The following is a 15,357-nucleotide window of genomic DNA, read 5'->3' as shown; positions in this document are numbered from 1 at the left end:
CTGCCGCCGCCGCCGCCGCCGCCGCCGCCGCCGCGGAGGTCGCTGCGGCCGCCGGGGGCCCTTTCTCGGCGCTCTTGTCCCCGGGGTAGTCGGAGGAGGCGAGGTTTTCCGGGGTGCCGTAGGCCGTCTCGAAAAACTGGTCGAAAGCCTGTGGCAGAACGCCGTTCCTGCCCACGGTGCTATAGAAATTGGACGAGACGGCGGGGGTGGGGTGGTGGTAGACGTTGGCCGAGCTCTTGGCCAGCACGTCGCCAGGCACGCCGGCCGCGCTGGGCGCCTGCAGGCAGTCTCTGTGCACGAGCTCCTCCGCGGAGTAGCAGTGAGCCAGATTGCCGCGGGGGTGCCATTTAGTGGCGGGCTCAATGGCGTACTCTCTGAAGGTCACTTCGCGTACGGGTTGGACCTGGGGCAGGTTGGAAGAGTAGGAGTATGTCATTGGGCGCGAAGACGGGGTCTGGGGCAGAAAAGAAGGGAGGCTGGAGAAATCTGGACCCGAGACGTAGTAAGTACAACTTGGCAAATACATGTTAGAGGAGCAGGGACCACGCTCATCAAAATCCATCATTGGGCTACCTTGGGCTCTCCGCAGTAGCCGAGCTTAACATGATTCTCCACTGCAGCTGCCTCTTTGAAGCGGATCCGTGAAGTAGAAATTTGGAGACGTAAGCTGACGTGGAAATCTATCCCCATCCTTAGCAGGGAGGTGCTGGTCATGTGACCCGATGTTGAAATTGACAAGCTGCGAGCTGGTCCGGGCCTTTTTTTTTTTTTTTTTCTTCCCCTTTCCTTTCCCCCCCTCCCCTCCCTCTCCGGCTTCCTTTCTTTGTAGCCACCTCAGGGGAAGCAACAGATCGTCACTCGGTGTTCTCACCGAAAGCACGTAATCGCCGGTGTAACTCATGTTGGCTGGGGGGCCTCCCGGCGCGCGGCGAGGCTGGGGTGCGTCCCATGCCACTCGCTTGTGCTCAGCTGCACGGTCCTGGCCCTCAAGTGCGCCGAGGGCGGTGAGAGAGCTCAACTCCTGCCACCCATCACTCCCCGGGTGAGGGATGCCCCAGGCTGGGGGTGGCCGGGTGGGAGCTCGTCGCTGCGTGGCCCGTGCGCGGTCCTGGAATCTATTCTCCTGGAGGCTCGCGTTCGCACCTCCTTCTTCGCTATCCCCCTCCCACAGGCTTGCTCTGGAAACCACCTCTGCCTCCGACTCTGGCCGGACCCCCTTCGGGGCCAGGGTTCGCAGCCGTGGATGTGCCTGCCTCGTGGCTTGCCCGATTTGCACGGTGACTTGATTACACGCTCGCATTCATGGTCACTTCCGAAGCGCTTTAGTGCCTTCCGTCCCTAAACCGCCAACAACCAGGGCGGCTTCCCCCGCGGTTTGTCAGGCATCTGCAGGTCCCGGAAGGGCCTTCGTCTTACCCGGGATCCACCTCCACTTCATTCTCCCCGCCGGCCTCCTCACTCCACCCCCTGCCCTTGAAGAACCCCCCACCCCCTCCTCCCCGCTGCCTGCCGGGGTTCGGAGTCGCCCGGCACAGCCGGGGGCTGTGGGGGCTGCGTCACGGTGCACGGGTCCGCCCGCCTGCCTGGTCTCTTGGAGCTGAGGACCCGGGAAGCCGTGCGGTTGAGGCGAGCCTTGGGCTGCTTTAGGGGCGCTGACAGCCGAGGAGCGTTTTCCTGGGTATGCTGCACCTTCCGCGGGCTCAGCAGGCTGCCAGCGGAGCTTCAGAGCTGAGTGGGGGCAGTGAGGAGACGGCTAGGGACAGGGAGCAGTGAGGAGACGGCTAGGGACAGGGAGCCGTGGCTGAGAAAAGGGTAACATGCTTCCTCTCCTTCCTGGCGAAGCGTGAGAGCCAGTGATGTGCAGGGAGAAACTCAGAAGGCTCGGCGCCTTTTCTGCTACTCATCCCACAGAAGAAACACAATGCCAGAGGAAAGAGCGCTGCTTCCCAAACTCGCGGGACCGGGGGTGTGACAAGAACGCCTCGGAAAGGCTAGATTTGAGCCCAAGGTAGAGACAGGGGCCATAGCTGCTAGTAGGAGTCTTAGCTTTCTTGGGAAAAAGAAAGAAAAAAAATTAAGATGGTGAAAAATGCTTGCCATCCTGCAGGATTGAATTATCAACGTTTGGGAGAAGTGAAAGAGGGCATAGGGCTGCCAGGCAGGACCGCAGCTGGGAGGGGCCCAGCCCTGGGGCCTCCCCACACCTATCTTCTTGGAAGGAGCTGGATGTTGCTGAAGCAAAGTTGAAAAATGAAAAAGGATAACCTTTTCCCTTTCCCCATCCAGGAAATAGCTGAAGGTATTTATATATCTCGGGGAGATTTAGAGTATAAACTCTAAGATCTTTGGTATTTAAGTGTCAACATCGATTTATTTATTTATTGCTGAGCTGACTGTAACTGACTCAATAACAAATCTAATCATGTATTGCACTGGAAAAGAACTATTCTCATTATGTGTTTTCTCCAAATGATGGCCCACCGTTGCATTTGAATACCTGCTGTAAATATCAATAATATCGAGTAATTACTCTGCAGTGGAGTAAACTAATTTATTGGCATTAATGTTTATGTGGCTCCTACCCCCTTCCTTTACAAGGGTTGCTTATCACAAATCAAACTAGTCGGACACATTGGTTTAATGAACTCTTTATTCAGGATTTGCTGCAAGAACTTTCATACCCCTTGAATCCCTAAGAGTTGAACTTGAAATTATTTGTGCATCTTCAGCTTGACATATTTGTCCACTGTGGCTTGTCCACTGTGCAGAGGGCAGCAGTGGTGTGAGTGAGGTCTGGTGGGAAGGAAGGTTATTGGGGAAAGGCAGCTTGAGACCTCCTAAAGCTGGGAATCGCAGTTACGGGATTGCCCTGCAGCGAAAAAACTTCGATTTCCAGCAGTGACCAACAAGGCAAAATATTTATTTCTCCACAGCATCTCTTTCTTGGAGACAGAATATAAAAGGGAGAAGGAGAGGTTTGCGAACAGTAGTGTTTGAGCCGTTCCCGGACTTGATTTTGGCCCTCTGAAACTATCTCCCAGTAGCCCACCCAGTCCCCCGCCACCCCGACCCTCGAACAAAAGGAATGCTTGAGGGGTTTCAGTGACTTTGCTATAACAAAGGCGCCACCATTTCAGGGCTTGCCCCGCCCCTGGGTGAAGGCAAACAAATTCTTGCACTTGTATTAGGGCTTTTAAGACTATAATTGAACCCGGGGGCGTCTAGGAGAACCGAAAACAGTTCTAGACAGACCTGGGGTTTTATAGCAGTTTTGGCAGTCAACTTCAGCTTGTGCCTGAGCAGACCGGCTGCGGTGGCCCGCCAGCCGGGACGCCAGGCTACCTCCCCCAGCTGCACGCAGCCCCTCTCCTAATTAGATCGGCTTTCCCCTTAGTGCCAGGGAGCCGGGGTACCGGCAGAAAGGTCAGTATGGGGATATACACTGTTCTGCGTAATCAATGCCTCCCGTGTCCCCGAGAGCCAAGCCGAGAGGGTGCCAGCAGGTCTGGATCCCATGGGTATCTGTAGGAGACAAAGGCAAATTTCCGAGAAGAGGCTGGGATGGAGGAAGGCTCTCCCAAAGCAGTTGGCGGGGTAATTCAAGAAGGCTGTACCGATGCGGGGTGCCGGGAGGGACACACAGCCCTGAAGAGGGTATGTTGGGGTGCTGCAGCAAAAATGGATGAGGGGAAACGCTTTTGATGCCAGGAGAAGAGAAAATGCGTGGAGTGGCGAATGTTTTTACTTCCCCAGCAGCGACAGGAGGGGGTGCTCAGATCCCCAAGGCTTCGGACTTTTCCCAGCTTCGCCCGCTCCTGCCCCTCTTGCCCAGAATATACTGGCAGTGTGAATGTTTGCGGGGGTGGGAGGGAATGGTTGGGGGTGGGCGCAGACTGGAGCATCAGACCAAATCTGGGCAAGCAGGGGAGGCACAGCTGCAGGTACTTGGTTTTGACTTTGCTTTGAGCCTAACTGACTCTTCCGCTTTGCAGGAGGCCCTACACCCGAACTGAGCCCACCCTGCTCAGGGGAAGACCTGACGGGTGCTAAGGCCACCTGGAATGCCAAGTCCGAGTTGTATTTCTTAAAGAGATCGAGTGGATGAGGCTGTGACATTGGCCCCTGCCGACTGGTTTCCCACGAGCTGTTCTTTCTCAGGAGCTCCACAAAGCGGAGCCATCTCCAGAAAGCAATCTTCAGTATGTATTTCCTTTTATCCTCAACCCAGAGCCCCACGGCAGCTAATGCAAAAGGCCAAAAATGTTTTGGAGGAAGAAAAACAAAGGCAGGAAGTGGCGGCGGCCTGACGGTGCGTGTGTGTCTGCGGAGAAGGGAGGGAGCCGTTTCAATCTCTTCTTGTTGTTTTTCCAAACTTCAAGGTCTAGGCAGCCCTCGCAGGGCCGGGCCCTTTCGTTCCCCAAGCCGCGTTTGGAGATGGCCACCCGGAGAGGAGAAGGCTGGCGCCCCCGCATCAGCGTGGTCAGGCGGAAACGGCTAAGGAGGCGATTTGCTCAGCAAAGCAGACCGAGCCTTTGCAAGGCTCCGTGTGATTTGGTCTTAAATGGGGGGGGGGTGGGGGGTGGGGGTTGAGGGGTTCGGCAGCACCTCCCGGATCCTCCTGCTGGGGCTGAATGCATCTTGGTGCAGATGATTCCTGCGTCCTACACTCCACCCACCTCCCCAGGCAGGATACTGGAATAAATTGTGTCCAGGTGCCTCTGCCCAGCACTGCCGCCTCCCTCCACTTCTTTTTGCAGCCGAAGGGTGCCTGCTGGCGGCGCCCGGGCCAGGTAGCTTTGGTGCAGTCGGTGCGCACCAGGGCAACGTGAGGCTCTTTCACGGGGGGGGGGGGGGGGTGTCATGCTGGGGATGTCTGCAGCACAGCCATTTGAGGGGCATGAGCCGAAAGGACTGTCACTTGATAGGCAGCTTAACACCTGTTCACTCAAAGGGAGAATAGAACAGTGGGCAGGGAGCAACTCTAGACTCTGGGGTTCCCAACCCCAAGTGCCGCTGCTGCTAGGGTGCCCTCTTTTCCCCTTAGTGCTAGCTTGGGCACTGAGGCCAGCTCACTGACCTCCAAATCTGAGAATCTGAAGTCCCCAGTGCCTGCACTTGCAGCCCCTTCAGGCAAGTCAAGCCCCTCGGCAAGTAGCCAATAGTGGGAATGCCAATACCACGCTGCTCGCTCACCATATTCCCTCCCTAGCTGGTCCTGTCTCCCTGCAGCTCCTGTTTGCCTGTCTCCCCATCCTCTTTCCAGCAGAGTCTCTCCTTCTCCAGCCTCCGGCCTTTTCTGATGCCCCTCCTAGGCTGAGCAAGAACTGAGGTGCCGTGGGAGGGCACCCAACACTCAAGCACAGAAAAGGGGGCTGTTAGGTTCCTGACCACCCCCCACCCAAGTTTAGGACTTCACCAGGGATCTGAACTAGATCTCTTACCTCATTCTTCCGAACACTCCATTCCAAGGCTCTACCATGCTATTTTTCTTTCCTTCTCTCATCAATATTTCCTTCTCTTCTTGGGACCTAGCTCCAAGGATGGCAGCTAGCCTGGGAGGGGTCCGGCCCACTTGACAGACCAAACCTCACTCGCAAAGATCCACAGTCATTTACCTATGGATCACTTGGGGCACCAAAATTTTTTGCCTTTTCTTGTTGTACTGAGCCCCTACTACCTCGGTCCCTAAAACGTCACACTTATTTCTAGAAAAGCTACACAGAAGACTATTTCAACCCCAGTGACCACACTGCATGCAGGTGCAAAAGCCAACTGGTGGCCCGGTGTAGAAACAGCCACTGAGCCCCTCCTGGGTTTGGAGGCCAGGCTTTTATTTGAGGGCCGTCTCCTTCTAAATGGGAGGTGTCTGGAGGTGCGTTGCCCTCCATGGTGATTCTGGATAATGGGTTGTCTGGGGAAGCCCAGGGGATCTCCCAGGATTTGTTCTCAGGAAACAGTTTATCGGCAGATTTTGGCCAATCTATATCACATTTCGAGGCGTTGTCCAGAGGTGGCACTGAGGCTGCCATGAAATATTTGGAGACCCTCTCTATCACTAGTCGGTGGAGGCAGCGGTTAACTTCTCTCCTTGCCTTGGCAAGGCACCCGCCTGTCCACAAGCTCTTCTACCGTTGCCTATAGCACAAGAACAGGTAATGCCTTGAACTTGACCTTACAGTTGGTTCTCATCTGACTCACAGGTTCAATCTTCCAAGGTCCCTAAACATCTGAAGAAGTCCACATCCTTCCTCTGGTTGCTAAAGAGTGGGGCATAGGGCTCAGCTGAGGGTCCCAGACACTCAAGCAATCTGGTTATATTTAGTTTAGTGGGTCCCAAATTGATGGGAGAGAGGTACTTCCTTTGAGAATAACTATTTTTACTTTTATTGGTGTGGATTCATTATTTAAAAAAAAATCACCCCCCTCATCTTATCAAGTGGGAACAAATGGAGTAGGGGAAACTTTCAAGGACAAAGCCCTGGTTCTCAGCATCTGCTTTCTATTCTCCCTGAAACTTCGGCCCAAACGGGTTTCTCCAGCAGAGGGTATCTGCAATAAAGTGGACAAAAGAGGGCGGCCCAAACAGAAGGCTAGCCCTGGCCCTCAGGGTCTTGTCCCTACAGCTGTGGTTCACAGGAAGCCTCCAAGGCCCCAAGCTCCAGCTGCCTCCTAGGTCAATTCCCCAGGCTCCTTCACGTCTACTCCGGCAGCATTCCGTGGTTCACATTGCAGACTTAAAAAGAGCGAGCCCATGCCCAGCCCATGGCTACCCTAGGAGTCTCTCCCACATGCCCTTCCACGCAGTTCTGCGACCATACCTATTCATGGGCAATTCCTCCAGCTAGTGTCCCTTCAAAGGCCCTACTTCACCCGTGCAGCTTTAGGTATAAAGCCCAGCTATTCTGTCCTCTGTGGAGGTGTGGGGGGGGGGGCGGGGGATGAAATCCTTTACAGGGCCTCTTTGATTCACCTGGAGCCTAAGCTCAGGGCTGACTCTGCCTAAGCTATTTGTTTACCACTGGGCCTGATGGGTGACCCTGTGCAGGCAGGCTACGGGGCAGAGGACAAGGCTCCCACCCCTCCAGAGCACAGTGAGTGGGTTTGGGGGCCCCGGGAGTCAGGGATTTTTACCTTTGGCAGAGTGCACCTCACTTCTTGGCACAGATTTTAGGCAGGAGAAGAAGAGCATCAAAGTGCACAAAGCATCAGCATGCACTTCAAGGAGCAGACCTGGACTAGAGGACCTTAAGAGAGGTTCCCAGCAGGGTCCTTGCTCCCCTATCCTATTCCTGGCTCTGCTGGCCCACAGGCCCTACGGGTCCCCTGTTTCTGCCCGAGCCCAGAACTCTGATCCAGCCACATTCGCTCTCCGGAGCTTGCAGGCGCTGCCTCTCGCCGGGGCTAGGCCTCCGCGGGCTCCGAAGTGTCCTGGACCAGCTTTTCCAGGACTCGACGGGGACATAGCCTGGGCCACATCTGGCTGCGGGAACTCCTTTTCAGTAGCCAGGAAAGAATCCTCACCTCCAGTCCGCGAGTCCAGGCCATCAGAACCCGCTTGCAGCCGGCCAAGTGTGGGTCCCGGGCCTTCCTGAGTCCGCCGGCGGCCCTGACCGTGGAGGCGGCCATCCTGCCGAGGACTTGACCTTTGCGGCTCGGCGAGGGGAGGGCGCTCTCTGAGCTGCGGGGAGGGGGATTCTGCTTTCTCCAGCTTCTCCCACCCAATAGCAGCCTGGACAACCCACGCATGCAGCGCCGCTCACCTCCATCCCCGCTCCATTTTGTGCAGTGTCCGCAGACCCGCGGCCGAAACAAAGCCCCCAGCAGTGCTCTCACCACCTCCTTTGCGAGCTCTTGTCCCCAACTCCCCTTGGCTAAAAGGTTCAGAGCTAAAGCCAAGCGGTCCAAGGCCCTCCCCAGCGTCCTCTTCTCTCGCTGGACCCCAGCCGCCCGCAGCCAATGCCAGGGTACTACTGAGGGTGCCAACCGGGCCCCTGCGGGTGCCATCTTCCCGGGAGAGGGGTCCTGGCCTCGGGCTGCGGGCGGCGCCGGGCCTACCGCCGAGCAGAGCCACAGAGGCCCTGGGCGCCGCGAGGCCGGAGGCCCCTTCCCGGCCCAGGCCCAGGCCCAGGCCCAGGCGGAGACCCGGGGCTGCCCGGAGGGCCCGGATTCGGTCCACAGCGTGCTCCCGCGTGCCCAGCTCGCTCTCCGCTCCCTCGGATGTCACCCCACCCCTCGGCCCGGGGCTCAGAAAGCGGAAGTATTTGGTAGAGAAAAAACACGGTTTCTTTTCAGTCCGTCCTCAGAACCCCTTTTAGAGAAAATGCTCCTGTCAAGTTTTATTTCCCGTGCAAACCACCTTCCACGCTGCCAAGAATTAAGACCGGGAGAGATTAAATACCCGATTATTCTCTTGGGGAGGGCGGGGCGGGGCGGAGAAGCGGGCACCCGCACAAAACATTCGTTTCAATCGGCTTGTGCTCATCAAATCACGCCTGGAGAGGCCCGCCAAGGCCCCGCTCTCGGGCGACCGTGACGTCAGCCTGCAGCTGCGGGGCGACTCCCCGGCGCGGGTGCCCGGCCCTCGGAGGAGCCCGCCAGGCGCGGGCCTCGGGGGTCCAGCGCCCTGACCTCGGCCAAGCGTGCTGCTGCGTGCCTCCTGCGACACACAAGCCTTGCAGGCAAGGCCGGCTCTGGCAGGGTCGGAGCCTCCATTTTGAGCAGAGGGTTCGCTCGGAAGCAGGGAGGATTTGGAGCGTCGCCTCTGCCCCGGGGGCGCGACATCAGGCGGCTCTCTGAGTCCGCGGCTGGCGCTTCTGCGGCTCGTCCACACGCCCGCACCTGGGCCGAGCCCCGCGCCGCCGCGCCGCCGCCCGCCAACGTTCCAGCGTCTCTAAGGGGCCGTGCTCATGCTTTCTGCCGGGGTCCCGGCTCTTCAGCTGCGCGACGGAGCCGGGCAGAAATGAAATCAACTGTGACAAGGCCGTAGCTGCTTTCATGGAGGGATTTTTCCGTGCCGGCGTCTTCCTTTCTTCCTTCCTTCCTTTCTTTTTTTTCCCCCTTCCTTTTGAAATCAAATTAAAAATAGCAGACACCTCTCAGGCATTCGGCGGTGCTAGGTAGAGGTTGGAGGATGGAAGCAGCCGATCAGAAAGTGGGTGTTTTCATAAAGAATGAGGCCGGCTGCTATTTACCCGGCGGCCTAGCCGATGAAAATTGTTGTGTGCGGTTCCTAAAACCTAGGCATAAATCTCCCCGGGCCGCTCGGATAACGCCACATCGTTGTTTATGAAAACTGGGATGTGAGCTACTCGCTGCACGTTTCTCTGATTCACCAGGTCTTGGGCTGCTGACACGCATTCGATCAACTTTAAAGGAACGCGCATAAATCAGGAAGCCCCTAGCGTCTCCTCCGTAGAGGTCCGCAAATCCGGAAGGGCGCCTCTGAACCCACCCGGTCGGGGGGCTTAGCAGTGCTGGACAGCCCCCGTCTCCCCTCCGAAAACTCCGGAATCCGTAGAGAGGAAGCGAGAAGCCGCATCTTCACCAGACCCTCCAAACACACGCAGCAGGGTGTAATCTGCACGGACATTAGGCGGTGAAATCTGTGTCATTACCCGCACGCATACGTATGACCCTCCGCTGAATTTCACGGACTCGTGAATTTTTCAGAAAGCACTTTCATTAGGTTGAGTTTTAAAAAAGAATAGTTTTCTTTTCCCCTTTCTTTAAAAAATTATTGCTTCTCTCTCTCTCTGTGTCTCTTAACAATTTAAACGGATGGCTTCAGTTCTGCATCAGGCATAAATAGTAGTTAAATGCAAAGTGACATTTTACAATCATCCACTTAAAATACCTTAATAAATTTGACAGTATTAAGAGCATATGGAAAAAGTGGTTTTTTTTTTTAAAGTCCCATATTTACAGTTTTTTAAAGGGCAGGCCATTACAGGATTCAAAATCTTTGCTAATAGATGAAAACAGTGTCTAGCTGTTTTCATATTTACAATTTCTTGTTCAGAAGAGGCTTCCCTTTTAGGAAAAAAGAAAACACATTTGAATCAGCTATCCATCCAGTTGTACTATCCTGGCGTCTGGTGTTATTATTGCTATATGGTGGCTGGAGTCCTTCTGGATGTCTTTTTTCTAAAGGTTTAGACTAATTGCTATTTGGGTATTAGGGATCATAATCCATGCTTGCTTTAGGTTATCTGGTAGATCCATAAGAATTTTAAATAAGAGGGGAGCTAGGTAGGGTCGACTATCACCAACCATTTAGAATGGGGGGAAAAAAACCCTGAAATAGCTTCCGTCATTAGTTTCAAAAATTGAAGGGGGTGGGGGGGGAAGAAAACTACTACTTTACCCAGAGTTCCTGCGATGGGTTGTGAAAGGGGCGGTATTCGGGCTTCAGAGCGGCTGTTGGCCTCCTTCCTAGGCCTGAGGCTCAGAATATTTCTTACATCTAAAGAAAAATATCCCCCGTCAACAGAAGAGTCCCCTTTGGAGCTGTTCATAAACACACAGTATGATCCAGCTTCGAGGGGATTTTCCACCACTTTAAACATTTTGGGAAGAAAGTTGTTCCTTTGGCTTGATGGCAGCTTGTTTAGAAAGGGAGAGCTGTGGAACACGATGTGGGGCGCTTGAACTGGACCATCATTTTCATTTGTTTCCACCAGTGGAGTTAAAATCCATGTTCAGGGCAGCAAAACTGGATTGCACGTCTCAAGACCAGCCCACACGTATGCTTCAAGACCATGCTGTTTCTGAGACAGCTTTAAAGATTCTAGAATTCTCCATCTGTAAAGAAGCTCTAAGTCCAGGTTGGAGAGGTTTTGTCAGCCAGGTTTCTCAGCAACCAATGTTTTTTTCCATAAATCGATGAATATGGTTTTTTAATTCACAATGACTTTCCTCTAACATAAAGATAAAATTAACCTCATCTCAAAATTCTGCATCCTAAGGCTCCTGGTTCCACCAACATTTCAATATATACATATACACACACACACACATATATATATATATATATATATATATATATACACGCGCATAGCACGGATTTGACAAAAACACATATCTTGTGTGCATATTAAATAGAAAACATACATACGTGTTATTTATGACTCTAAACACAGCACCTGATGTGTTGTTGGGGGGGTCAACAAGTAGTAGATATACTTGGTATTATTGTTATTGTTTTGATGGTGATCGTTAATATTAATTGTGTCTATTTCTTCCACAAATCAAATGGCAGTTTCTGCAAACAGCAGTATAAGATTGCACACCACCCACGAGCAGTAATCGGCTCTGAGAGCTCCAGGATAACTCTCCTTCTGCATCCATAATATGGTCATTTTGTAGATATGAGATCTTTCAGCTCTCCATACTGACCTCCTAAGAGGTTTCTTTGAGTTTCTGAAATGTAACTCTAGAACCCTAGAGTTAGCGAGGCATCTGAAACTTTTTATTTGCCATATAGACTCCCCTATAGCTCTAATTAGGTTGGTAGACCACCTTGGAGGGTGAGGGCCAGGAAAGAATGGTTATTTAAGAACACCTTTTAGACTGTAACAAAAACGTACAGCTTTGAAGCAGATCTGCAGAAATCTGAGGCAGAGCGGGCACTGGGAAGACAAATCAAACTTGGCCATTAAAGAAAAGGAGCAAAACTTCATCATGTAAAGTACATTTTGTACCTCAACTCTAGAAATCACCTTAAGTTACAACATCTTGGGTCATCAGTAATTAGTGATATTGGATCTGTACAGACTCTACAAATATATATATATATATACAAGCACACATAAGCACTGATATGCAAATGTATACATGTCTACACACAAATAATATATATTCACATATATACAGGCACATGTATAACTTACATATATTCAAATTTGTTCCATCTGGAGCCAAAGAAATGAGTACTAAATCTCTAAAACAAGGAGTCAAGGAGGTAAGACCTTTTGATTCCCTTGAAGCTGAAGAATTACAAGGAAGCTTGTCAACGCGAGGTGGCGCCCTTGATCTACTAATCCAGCCGAGGCCAATTCATGAGCTGTCAAAAGTCAAGGTCACAAATTGTCTTTTTTCGTCAAGGTCAAGGTTTAAGGCCTTTCCTAGTCCTGTCATTTCAACAAATATCAAAACCTGCCCTTTCAGACACATGCAGACCCAACAGTATATTTGAAAATACGATATAGCCTGGGCATCACTGATACTAAACAACTGGTTTTCATTTTCCACAGTGAGCCTGGGAATTTATACTATCTTTTCCCCCTTCCTTTTCTCTCCTTCTCAGAATGTCTAATGCTTTAACTTTCTTGAAGCACTTATCTAAATTTTCAGGATTTTAGTTATCAGGGAGTTCTCCTTTTGCTTAAAAAATTTGTAGTGAAAAAAAAAAAAGACTGAATTAATAATAGAAAAGAATGGTCCTTGGTTTGTGTAGGACAAACCCGCTCCATTTTTTCTTTCTGTGAAGTGCACATTTAGTATAGGAAAATAACGAGTATTTCCTTTAGATTTTAATGGCAGTGACTATTTTATTACCATAATTAATACCACTATATCATTATCTACAGGTCTAAGGTTTTTTAATTCTTATTTTTAGTAGAAATGTTTGAAAAGCAGGTGCACAAATACATTTTCACAGTGTGCTGAATGTCTTTATTTACAAGATAGCATTTTATAGTGAATGTGAACAAAATGAATGTGCTGGTCGAAATAACTGCTTGATTAAAAATGTGCTGTAATGATGAATCCTTAAACTTCCTAATGCAGTCTTATAACACAATAAACAAGGAAAAAATACGAATCCCTTAATAGATCAAAGTATAGAATTGTAAACATCTAAGTGTTTCAGGGGAATGGATTTCCGTTCTGAGTTTTCTAAAAAAAATAAAAAAGCAAAATTATTCTCCAGCAAATGTTTAGTAAATTCTGGGGGAAATACCAGTTTAAATGAAACATGAACTCTGTTCAATCCAAAGTCCACCATGTCCCGATGGACCTCTCAGGATAGCTGATAAAGTGAATTCTATGAAACATCTGATGCTTGAAATATTTTTTTTTTGAAAAGTTATCACATCCTTTGGAAAGTAAATGGTATCAGGCAGAGCATATAATCCAAATGCCACAAAATATGCTTGTTATGAGCAATTTAAAATTATTGTCAGAAAGACGTTCCCAACCTGGGGTTCCCTTGTAGCCTCAAAGGCTCAGCTGGTTGTATTTACTACCAAGACAAATGATCCTCAGAAAAGCTCTCTCTCCCTTTCTTCCTTCATTGTAAATAGCCCAAGATCATTATTTCAGTACCTTCTCCTCTCTCCCCTTCTCAATCTATACATGTTTTGCAGAATATACAACAATGGTAGGCATTTCACTGAGATTTACCTGAGCAGTCACTTAACATGCAAAGGAGATGTCAATGGCGACCCAAAGACAAGCAGATGTCTACAACAGCCTCTTACTTTTGTAACCAAGTTTTGGATTATTACCATATAACACAGTATCCTGAAATAGTATGGTCACATAAATACTTACAAGATTTCAGTAAATGCGTAACTTATCTGAAATTGCATATTTGGGGGTTGACGTTCAACTCTAGAGTTTGTCATTTAACGGTCTGGTGGGGTTGGCGGGACAACTGGAAGTCTTTACCTTTTCTTAAAGTTTTAAAAGAGTTGTAGATTCCACCAAGGAGAAAGAGATCTCCCTTAGGAAAGCAAAATGCCAGTGTCTTTCTCTTTCTCTTTCCCATTCTTCAGTTATTATTATTTAAGCATTATGTTCATTCTATCTGGGCAAAGCAACGAGTTCTGAAGCATTTCTTCAAGTTGCTCTCTCGCTCCACTTTTAATCCATTAACTAGTGGTCTTCAGTTTGTTGATGACTTTTTTCTCTTTGACCCTCCTGTTCTGGAACCAGATTGTAACCTGCCGCTCGGAGAGATTTGTCGTGGCTGATATCCTCCTCCGTTTGTCCTTGGTAATGAATTTGTTTGTAGCATATTCCCGTTCGAGTTCTTTTAATTGCACCTTGGTGTAAGGGACCCGCTTCTTTCTCCCTCGCCTGTAGGAGCTGGCGTCTGAGGGATGAGAAACCACGTCTGGAAGATAGGGAAGAAGGCAAGTTACACAGGGAGCAAGCAGACCCAGACCAGGACAGGCGACAGCTCGATCTGAGCCACCCGCCCTGCATCGCCCAGCTGCCTTTTGCCATGCGTGGGTACAATCCAGCCTTCCGCTAAGACCTGAAGGGTCGGTGGGGTGGGGGGTGGGGGGTGGTTAGCCCTGCACTGAAATGAAATAGCCTATGGCTCCATTGGCTACCCAGCCGAGCCATCCAGTCCACACAGGGCGCTGGGTTCGCTTGACCGCCTGGCCCAGCGGCCCACACCTTAGCCCCAGACGCAGGGAATAACACTTCTATGCCTGGCTCCTCTCGGTACACCCCAATCCCCAACACCTGATGCTTCTACACTGAAGCCCTTTTTTGAGAGAACGAATAGGGGCAATTTTGTAAACCGTTTCCAGGTCAACTTTCCATCCTTAAGTCGATGTCAGGGGCTAAGGAGGGCGGGGCACAGAGGGAGAAGGGAGCCAGGCAGGGTCCGCACAAGCTTCTTCCCAGCCATCCCTCCTCACCCAGAGAGAGCCAGGAGTGGGCCCAACTCAAGGGCAGCGCGGGCCGCGCCAGCTAGCCGGGGTCGGGCTCCCAGGGGTGCAGGCCAGGGAGAGAGCAGAGGGGCAGGAGGGTGACCCGGGAGCGAGCGGCAGAGAAGCTGGAGCAGAGCCGGAGGACCGGGGTTGAGAAGGGGGCGCCATTTACCGGGCAGAGTGGACTTCCAGAGGTGGGGAGGCTGCGCCTGCTCTTTGGGGCAGTACATTTGGCCGTTCCAGCCGTTGGGCAGCGCCCAGGGCTGGTAGCTTTCCATGGGGAGACCCAGGGGCTCGTGGCGCGACTCGCCGGGGCCCCCGAGGCCGGGCACCACCGGCATATCCAGGTAGCCAGGCACGGGCTGATGGTGGTGGTAAGGCCCGGGCGCGTAGCCCTGGTGGTAGAAGGCGAACTCCTTGGCGCGGGAGCTGAACTCCTCGGCCGCCGGGCCGGCCGTATCCATGTACTTGTCCGCGAAGGCGGCGGCAGCCGCGGCGGCCGAGGCTGGCTGCGCGCACGACTTGATGGCGTTGGGGTGCGGGCCCATGCGGGCACACGGGTAGTAGCCGCTGCCGAAATAGCCGTAGGGCAGCGCCGCGGGCCCCGACGAGCTCTGCGCCGCCGCCGAGCAGGGACTGCACTGCTTGGCGGCCTCGGCGGCTACGCGCCCGGGCCTTCCGGGCCCTCCAG

General features: G+C 52.0%; 2 protein-coding genes and 2 long non-coding RNA genes across 4 annotated transcripts in view; 1 reads left to right on the top strand and 3 right to left on the bottom strand.

The window, feature by feature from the left end:
- The window catches only part of HOXA11 (homeobox A11), a 4,857-nt gene extending 3,903 nt beyond the window's left edge, over positions 1–954 (bottom strand). The window contains exon 1 of the mRNA XM_040471586.1: positions 1–954. Within this exon, the coding sequence (XP_040327520.1) occupies positions 1–565 (565 nt within the window). The 5' untranslated portion in view covers positions 566–954.
- An 820-nt stretch (positions 955–1,774) lies between these two features.
- Positions 1,775–4,728, top strand: LOC121028569 (uncharacterized). The gene is made up of 2 exons (XR_005789313.1): positions 1,775–2,299; positions 3,993–4,728. It is a non-coding gene; the product is annotated as an uncharacterized LOC121028569 (long non-coding RNA).
- LOC121028570 (uncharacterized) lies at positions 2,633–7,950 on the bottom strand. Its single transcript, XR_005789314.1, has 2 exons — positions 7,132–7,950; positions 2,633–4,944 (listed from the first exon to the last, which is right to left on the bottom strand). It is a non-coding gene; the product is annotated as an uncharacterized LOC121028570 (long non-coding RNA).
- A 3,495-nt stretch (positions 7,951–11,445) lies between these two features.
- The window catches only part of HOXA13 (homeobox A13), a 7,040-nt gene continuing 3,128 nt past the window's right edge, over positions 11,446–15,357 (bottom strand). The window contains exons 2-3 of the mRNA XM_040471585.1: positions 14,839–15,351; positions 11,446–14,116 (exon numbers count right to left, since the gene is read on the bottom strand). Of these exons, the coding sequence (XP_040327519.1) occupies positions 13,872–14,116; positions 14,839–15,351 (758 nt within the window). The 3' untranslated portion in view covers positions 11,446–13,871. The remainder of the gene's footprint in view (positions 14,117–14,838; positions 15,352–15,357) is intronic.

Source organism: Herpailurus yagouaroundi, unplaced genomic scaffold (assembly GCF_014898765.1).
Source record: "Herpailurus yagouaroundi ecotype Mexico unplaced genomic scaffold, PumYag 100, whole genome shotgun sequence".
In the NCBI taxonomy this organism is placed as follows: domain Eukaryota; kingdom Metazoa; phylum Chordata; class Mammalia; order Carnivora; family Felidae; genus Herpailurus; species Herpailurus yagouaroundi.
The sequence above is the reverse complement of the archived record's forward strand: the minus strand, read 5'-3'. Positions and strand labels throughout refer to the sequence as shown.